At 42.2% G+C, this 9,304-nt stretch overlaps 1 protein-coding gene across 1 annotated transcript; it reads left to right on the forward strand.

Annotated features, from left to right (window-relative positions):
* Positions 1–577: 577 nt before the first annotated feature.
* Positions 578–1,528, forward strand: LOC129401856 (olfactory receptor 2W3-like). The gene has a single exon (XM_055124767.1). The coding sequence runs from the start codon at positions 578–580 to the stop codon at positions 1,526–1,528; it is 951 nt and encodes a 316-aa protein (XP_054980742.1).
* Positions 1,529–9,304: the final 7,776 nt, after the last annotated feature.

Raw genomic sequence — 9,304 nt, forward strand, 5'->3', positions numbered from 1 at the left:
AGGATGTATCAACAGACTCAGATTAAGGAGAAAAGAATTCATGGTGATGTATGAAAAACATCATTAAAATATATAGATGCATGTATATGTGTTCTTTGTAAATTAAAAAATCATAACAATTCAATAATAATAATGACAGACTCAAGGTAAAAACAAAGCTTCCCTTAATTCCATCTTACCCTCCAAAGATAAGCCTCAATAAATTGGGAGTATAATCGTAGATGTTTTTCTATTTAAAAAATATATACATATTCTCAGAATTTCTGGCAATAAAATGTACTTGGCACATCACAGGATATCAGAATTTGGTTTCCACTTTTTAAAAATATAACTTAGGTTATAATTTCAGGGGAGAAGTCACATTTACACTTGATTTACTACTAAACTGATTAAGATCATACACTGTCACTGTTTCTACAATCACGCTGAGACGGAGATGAGTGAGGGAGTTCACGCGTCACTGTTACTGGGTGATTGGGGACAACAGGAAAGACAGAGATGACTGCCTGGTTTCCTGCCACTGTCCCTTACATCACCTGTGACGTGACCAGTGTCGACATTCTCTTCAGGTGCAGGCATGGATGGAACCAACGATAGCGCTCAGGCATACTTCATCCTCTTGGGGTTCTCTGACCGCCCCCGTCTGGAGAGGGTCCTCTTTGTGGTCATCTTGGTCGCTTATCTCCTGACCCTCGTGGGCAACAGCACCATCATCCTGGTGTCCCGGCTGGACCCACACCTCCAGACGCCCATGTACTTCTTCCTCACCCATCTGTCCTTCCTGGATCTCTGCCTAACCACCAGCTCCATCCCGCAGCTGCTCTATAACCTCCACGGACGTGACAAGACCATCAGCTACACAGGCTGTGCCATCCAGCTCGCCCTCTTCCTGGGCCTGGGCACAGTAGAGTGCCTGCTCCTGGCAGTCATGGCCTACGACCGCTTTGTGGCCGTGTGCAAGCCCCTGCACTACATGGTCATCATGAACCCACGGCTCTGCACGCACTTGGTCTTAGTGGCCTGGGGCTTGGGGGTGGCCAACTCCTTGGTCATGCCCTCTATTGCCATGCACCTTCCCCGCTGTGGGCACCACAGAATAAACCACTTTTTGTGTGAATTACCAGCTCTCATCCGCATAGCTTGTGTCAACACAGCAGCCGTCGAGGAAACCGTCTTTGTCCTGTCAGTGATCATTGTACTGATACCCCTGATTTTCATCCTCACCTCCTATGGCTGCATCGTGAGGGCTGTGTTGCAAATTCGATCTGGATCAGGCCTGCAGAAAGTCTTCAACACCTGCGGTTCCCACCTCACGGTGGTCTCGCTTTTCTATGGAAACATCATCTACGTGTACATGCAGCCTGGAAACAGCTCATCCCAGGACCAGGGAAAGTTCCTCACCCTCTTCTACAGCATAGTCACCCCACTCCTGAACCCCTTGATCTACACTCTCAGGAACAAGGAGGTGAAGGGGGCTCTGAGGAGGCAGCTGCTGTGTGACAGAGAGGGGGGCAAGGGCAGAGGGTGACTGGAGAGAGGAGCATCTCCGTTGGGGTCAGGCCCAGTGTCCTTGCTTCCTGACGTTCATGTCTTGTCCTGCACTTCCACAGACCATGTCAAGTCCATACTATGTCCTCCTGATGCCGTCTGACCACACCACCACCTACCTCCCCCTTGTCCCCTGGGTGTCAGGGGCAGAGACCCAGGTCAGGATTGCAGGATAGAATCCTCAATCCTGCCAGAGTGCCAAAAAAGTCTCTTTACTTATTAGTATTTCTTTCTACTTATTGTTTTTCTCCTTTCAATAATTTTCTGAGTAACCGAGTTCAGAATATCTAAGGAGCCCTAATTTCTTTTGCCTCTAATATGTCAAAAATGAGGACTAGTTTCAGCTGACTAATCATAAGAAATATGACATATAAAATACATAATATGTGTCTTTAGGGAAAGCCTGAAAACCTAAGTAGAACCCAGATGGATGTGCTTTTGATGAAGTCACCATGGACGGAGAACGTCCATTTCATTGGTGATTCCATACTATCTCAGGAAGAATGAGATGAGAGAGTCTCCAGAATCTCACTGTCTCCTGTGCCTTTCCAGGAAACCTCAGTAACGCCTTCTCTCCCCACAGCAAATCTCTCTGAACTTCAGGAGAACTTGTTCATTAGATCCACTTGTAGGAATTCTTCAATTTGGGGTGATTCCTCCCATGTACTTGGGAGTGTGTATGTTATTAAACTTTTGTTGGTTTTTCTACTGCAAATCCTATTTTAATAGGAAGGTCATCTCTGTCAAAACCTATAAGGTAGAGGAAAATCCGTTTTTTTCCTCTCCTGCTTTTGGGCCTCCCTCTATAAACTCAGCTGAGAGAGCAAAGTATAGATACCCTGTATCTTTCTTTCTAATGTGTTAGCAGGAGAAAATGTTTGTGGAACTAGTTTTTTGGATGAACAAGTTTCTGTGGTGAATATTTAATAAATTAATTGACTCCTTTCCTCCCAGAGATCATCATTTTTCTCCATCTCCAGTCATACGATAAGGAAGAGGGAGGTCGGTAAGCTGAATGTGCAGACCAAGCAAGGGCTCTTGCATAGAGAAAGTGTGGAGCCCTGCTGTGCTTTTCAGTCCTGCTGTGACGTTGTTTTGAGTGAACTTTCTGGACCACATGATGGGTACCTATTCTTCGATCTCTTGGTCTGTCTCTTACCTTCATGGCTGCATCATTAAGTGGACAGTCTCTGTTGCTATTAAAATGAAGTTACTAGTCTTCCAGAACTAGATAATGCATTCTTTGAGTGGAATTACATTTCTAAGCTGAAATATAAATCTCTTAGTTATCAACAAAAGGTGAAAGTGAAGAGGAGAAATGCAATCTGATGGCTTCCTTAGCCTTTAACCTCTACCTTTACGAGGTCCTATCAAACTAAGGCAGAGTTAGAGACTCTCACTGAAGCTCTGACTGGCTGCTCAGGGCTGCCTTTCATGCTGCTGACTGTATCTGGTAAACAAGTGGCCAGACCACCTCAGAGAACACGCACGCACAGAGAAGACCAACACTGCTCTAGGCTCCTCTGGAAATGATGAGGCCGTGGTTCAGCCTGGTACCTCTGTTCATGGACTGACAGGGAGCACTCGTAATATCCCATGAGGTGATCACAACAAGGTTGTATTGTAAACACAAAAAGATATTACACTTTAAGGAATTTCATAAGTGCTAAACACGCATTATATCTTTTCTCTTTATCTATGGTTTGGTGTTCCCAGAGATAAAACTCATGGCCTCACGCCTGGGAGACGAATGTACTCTAAGAAGAAACTATATCCTTGACACTAGTAGGAAACTTTTTGGAAGCACCATGGCTTACAATACTGTTAATGATAGGGTTTCGTGCACACATCACACCAAGGCCACCCCCACCAGCAGAGTGCTCATTTCTCTCTACCAATGTCGGAGGATCCCTCCCATCCTGTTCCACTTCCTGCCATCTACCCCAAGGGCCCAGAAACACTATTTGAAAAAGACATCTGCACACCTACGTTTGTTGCAGCACTATTCATGGTTACAAATGTTAAGGGGAAATGCACTAAAAACTGAAGCTCTAGAATAAAAAGTCTTTGGATGCCATTGAAGTGGAGGGCAACTCTTCTGACTGGTGGAAACACATTGAAGATCATCTCTTTACACAGGAGTTTCCATCTTGGTATCATTGAGGATAGAACTCAGTTCTTTGGGGAATAACCTTGTATTACAAACTCTACAAAAACAGAAATGGAGCTTTAGAAGCAATTCAAAGTCTACCTACTTTTGTGAGCATTCATACTGCACCTCTGCCTCTCAAAATTCTTACAGATTAGGACACTAGAAAAAGGTTGTTCTCAAAATTAATTAAAAATCGGGGGCTGGAGCGATAGCACAGCGGGTAGGGCATTTGCCTTGCACGCGGCCAACCTGGGTTCGATTCCCAGCATCCCATATGGTCCCCTGAGCACCGCCAGGCGTAATTCCTGAGTGCAGAGCCAGGAGTGACCCATGTGCATCACCAGGTATGACCCAAAAAGCTAAAAAATAAATTAATTAAAAATTATACTTTTTCTAGGCCTTTGGTAATGAGAAAATATGCCAACAAGCAACATCTTGGAGGGGGAAAGAAATTTCTCTAGGCTTTGAGGTGTATATTAATAACCCATTATTCTAGGATCTGAAAGTGAATCACTGAAAGAGAAATATTAGGGAGGTAATTTTCAGGAGAAATGAAGGAATTGCCAGGTAATTAAAAAAATTCTAATTATCTTCACAAATATTAGTAACAAGTTTAGCTATTTGAACAGGTACACTCACTACCAGAAATGATAGTATGAAAGAAAATTTTAATAATTCAATTTAAAAATATTACAACTGGTCTTTTTCAAACTAGTAAGTTTATGAAACAGTTCACATATCTGTTCTTTTATTATACACGACTCGTGCACATTTAGAACAAATGTGATATCTCTGACAATTTTTGTGTTTCATATATATTGTTGCTATTTGGTATTCTGATGATTTTGCTAATATTCATTTATGAGAAAGTTATACTTAAATGGTTTATAATATATTGCTTATATAAATTCAGTATTTCCAATTATTGAATATAAAGAATTAATGTAAATGCTTATCATGTCTCCTATGAATTTTTGAAAATCAGAGATAATCTATTACCACTAACTATAGTATAGGTACTCACTTTTATTTTATCTGTGTTATTAGTCAAATAAGTTTAGCTTTCTGCTACAAAATTTGTAAAGATAAAAATAATTTCAGATGATTTCTGTTTTTTTTTCCTAATTTTCATTGTGTATGATTGTTCTAAACTTATTTGTAAGAGGAAATTTAGATGAAGTGAGATGTGGTTTTTCCCTTATGTGAACTTTTGCAATATTAGTTATGCTTTATGTCATATATCCTAATATTAGTGTCCAAAATCTTTTTGGCAACTTGAAATCATTTTCAAGGTTTGCAAGGTTTAATTAGTGAAAGCCACTTAATATCTATAACACTTCCATATGAGAAAAAATACTTAGACCTCGATTGCTGCACATAGCTCTCTATTTCTTACTCTTATAGAGGAACTGAAAATATTTGGGACTATTAAGGAGGCTATTTACAAGATCCAATGTAAAATCTGTACTGCCACATAGTGCATACAACATACACCATGAGTATACATTTCTGGAAAATAAAATATCCCTTAGAATTGTCAATCTAAAGATATTGATTAAACTACTCATTTTTCATTATAAATTAACACCTTGAAGATTCACCAATTCTTAGTAATCTATGCATTTAGACTATCAGTGAGAAAACAAGTGAAAAATGCTACACGGGAAAGTAGGGTGTATTTCGAGCCAAAGAGGGAGGGGAACATGTGGCAGAGAGACGGCTTTATAGTAGAAAGCAAATTTGTCCCAAAGCCAGGTATTTATTGTATGACTTGGAGAGAGAAGAGCTATTTTATATGGGTAAACATGTAATTTTAGATCGCACTGGCACTGAAGTCGTTGCAAGAGTAAGTTAAACAGAGGTGTCAGTGATTTGAAAGACTAAGCCAGTTCTCCATCCTGTTCTGACCAGACAGGGCTTTCTCACTGCTGTCTGTTCCTCCTCGGAGACAATGGAGTGTTTTTCTTTACTTTCTCCGGTGACTGCCTAGGAAGTGCAAACTCTAACACAACTCTATTTCTTATCCATAGTTTTTAGTATTTTAGGCACCATGATTTTCAGCACTGTGAACAATATTCCAACACCACACTTTGCACCAAAGCGCACCCCCTTATCTGCTACGCACAGCCCACGTGTAAGCTCGGCTCTGTGGAGCCACTCTCAGGTTCTGCTGCCTCTCACCAATCGTTGTATCCCCCCGCTGTGTCTCTCTGTATCCCACATGAGAGAAGCCATTCTACATCTGTCACAAAGTATTTTCTTAGAGAGAGCCACAAGCTGCAGAGGTGCCTCCAGACCCCACACCAGTCTCATCAAGGGCACCCCAGAGGAGGATGGGTGAGCCCACCACCCACCCTAACAACTCTGGCAGCCAAAAAATCTCCAGAACCCATTCGCCACCATGCTCACAGCTGATTTCTACAGGCTCAGGATGAGCCTCATCCAAGAGAATGAATCTGCTGAAAAACCCAGGTAGACAGGTTTTGTGATCAAAATCTCTAGCTCTCACGAGTCGGAAATGGGCGACCTTACCCCCCTCCCTGTTCTGGGAGCCTGGCAGTCGTGTCTACCAAGTGCCTGTGGCACCATGATCCAGAGACTCACAAATAAATCTCAGAAGAGAGTCACAAGCTGCAGAGATGTCTCTAGCCCCCCAAATCACTATCAAGTTAAAAATTTAACTCCAGCTGTTTCACCTTATTTAAATTTTTAGAATTCTGGGAGCACGCAGCTACAAATGTGACCACGTGAAATCTCATACCCTACGCCACTGATGTACCAAGAGTAGCACACCACGTTTGATGGGGTATCAAGTAGAAGCAACTGATCTGGATCAAATATATACATATATATATACATATATATATATATATCAGCACACAAGGGTCAACTTGTAGCAACATATTAGTAATCTCTTATACAAGGGCTTAATGTCTCCAGGGTGAGACACGATAATCTTCACACACTTTCCTCTAAGAAATTTTTTGGGTCTTTTTTTTAGCAAATTATGCATAACAAGCAATATAAAATAAATTATTTAGGACCTGCTTTGGGACAGACTTGGGTGGTAGTGAGAAAATTCAAAATAATGGTGATGGGAAGGTGTAGTGGTGGTGGGATTGGTGTTGGAATACTGGAATACATTCAGTAATGTAATAAATTATTGTGAACAACTTTATAAAGTTAAATTTAAAAAATAACAATGTGTTTTCATGGGCTAAGGATGAATCGCCTACCTTGCATATGTGAGAATCTGTGTTCAATTTCTGGTTTTACCCACCAATACATGCACATAATGCGTACAGAAGTAATTCCATTTGAAAACAGAAGAAATTCATCCATATGAAAGCATTACCGAGTGCCAAATTAAAAGAGATGGTTTATGTCATTATCTGTCCAACAGGCAAATTCTTCAGCGAGAGCCAATGAAGGGCTACAGTGCCTGGAGTCAGTAGCCGGGACTAAGTGATGTGACTCTTTACAAGTTTAAATTCATGTGGAAGGGTGTTCTTTAACACTTATACACAGCAACAGCACACTGCGGCTGAGTAGCCATTTCACCATCACAGAGGAAAGAACAGGGCAGCACTGCTCCTGAACGAGCCCGAGCCCTGGCAAGCAGACGAGTGTCTCCCAGCTGCACGGAAGTTGTGAGGCTCTTTCCGGGTCAGGGAAATGAGACCTATCGGTACTGTTTGGGGCATATCGAATACGCCACAGGTAGCTTGCCCAGCTCTAGCAAATGTCAGGTAGCAGATGATTTTACAGTAAATGAGTTTCAAGAGAATATTCTAGGCTAGAGAAGTGCCCTTTGATCCTAAACTTATGAAAGTGGTGTAATGAAAGCAGTGAGCCGGCCAGACCACAACAATGGGGAGTGAGTAGAAGAAGGCAGAGGGACTGGTCCTGAGACCACCAAGTCCTCCAACAGCGATAAGGAGAGGGTATGAGGAGACAGCATGGAGACATGAATGATGGAGGGAGGAAGGGAAACAGTGAATACCTGAGGAGAGAGAAGGACGCTGCCAATACTTAGGGATACTCAACAGGGGATAGTACTATAGATGTCCTTAAAGGTGACCCCTAAGGGCTGACCATCCAGTAACGGTCACTGAAAAGTGGACATGAGAAATTTTTTATGGTGAGTCATAAAAAATAGTTTCCTCTAAACACCATTTCCCGGGGGCTGGAGTGATAGCACAGCAGGTAGGGCGTTTGCCTTGCACGTGGCCAACCCGGGTTCGATTCCCAGCATCCCATATGGTCCCCTGAGCACTGCCAGGGGTAATTCCTGAGTGCAGAGCCAGGAATAACCATTGTGTATCGCCAGGTGTGACCCAAAAAGCAAAAAAATTTAAAAAATTTAAAAAAACACCATTTCCCACAGTAACACTTGTACACATGGAAGGAAGAGTCATGCTGAGAAACGAGGTGGAAAGGTGTAACATGTTAAGTGGACCTAGCACATACCAGGGAGAGCTACATTTCAGTGCTGGAGTTCAGGAAATCCCATCAGCTTGTTGACTCTTAACTCCTAATTTATAATATGGGATGGTAACGGCCAAGTTGAGGGGTGGTGATAGGGTTAGGATGGCTGACAGACTGTATTTCCCTTCTAGCATTGACTACCAAAAAAAGGTTCCAGGGCAAATAAGAATAGAAATATTATTTTAATATACGTTTCTGTGATACTTTTGCTGCTGTTGTTGTTTTGGGATCATGCTTGGCAGTGCCTAAGGGACCCTATGGGGTAGCGGGGATAAAATCTGGGTCAGTGGTGTGAAGGCAAACACCTATGCTTGTACTAATGCTCTGGCCCTTAACTAAAAGTAAGTGGAATTTACTATTTCTGAGTATTTTTAAAGTGAACACTGAGTTTTTCTCTTTCTTCACTGAAGATAGTTTATAGATGTACTTATTAATCATGTTTACAAATGGAAGCCCAGTCATTCTCTATGGACTGCACAGCGTAGTGTTGGGGTTTTTTGTTTTGCTTTGTTTTGCTCCCAAAGCATCTGTCTTTAAGAGCCCATAGCACAGTACACAGATTTAGTCACATACACTATCATTTGTTACTCACTACTCTGCAGGTCAGATGTTCAGGTGCCACCAGCTGGCTTCTTCTGTGCTTAGAGTCTGAGGCCAACTCTGTCGAGTTGCTGAGATGGCTTCTGAGTACGGAGCGGAACCCACGCCCACATGCATTCAGGAGTGGGCATACTGAAAAACCTGGTTTGGCTGTAGACCTGAGATCCACATTCCCTTTCTATCTTTGGAGGTGACCGGCCTTTGTCATTACATGGTTGACTCCATTCTCAAAGTCAAAACCCAGCTCCAAATCTCTGTGATTTCTCTCCTGCCACTGACCTATTAGCCAAAGAAAACATTTTGATTTTTAAGGACTTGTACAATTAGATCATGTGTCTCGTGTCATACGACATAATCATGACAGTAATTCCTGGGTCTTGGACCCTCTTACAGTTGTTCCTACCACATGTGGCAGCAAAGCTTGAAAAGTGGGCGATTCAGTAGGAAACTCTCATCTAGGCTGTGAGAAGATAAAATATGCATCCCAATGTAGGTACCTAAAATTTATGTTAAATA

This window comes from Sorex araneus, chromosome 2, assembly GCF_027595985.1.
Source record: "Sorex araneus isolate mSorAra2 chromosome 2, mSorAra2.pri, whole genome shotgun sequence".
Lineage (NCBI taxonomy): Eukaryota > Metazoa > Chordata > Mammalia > Eulipotyphla > Soricidae > Sorex > Sorex araneus.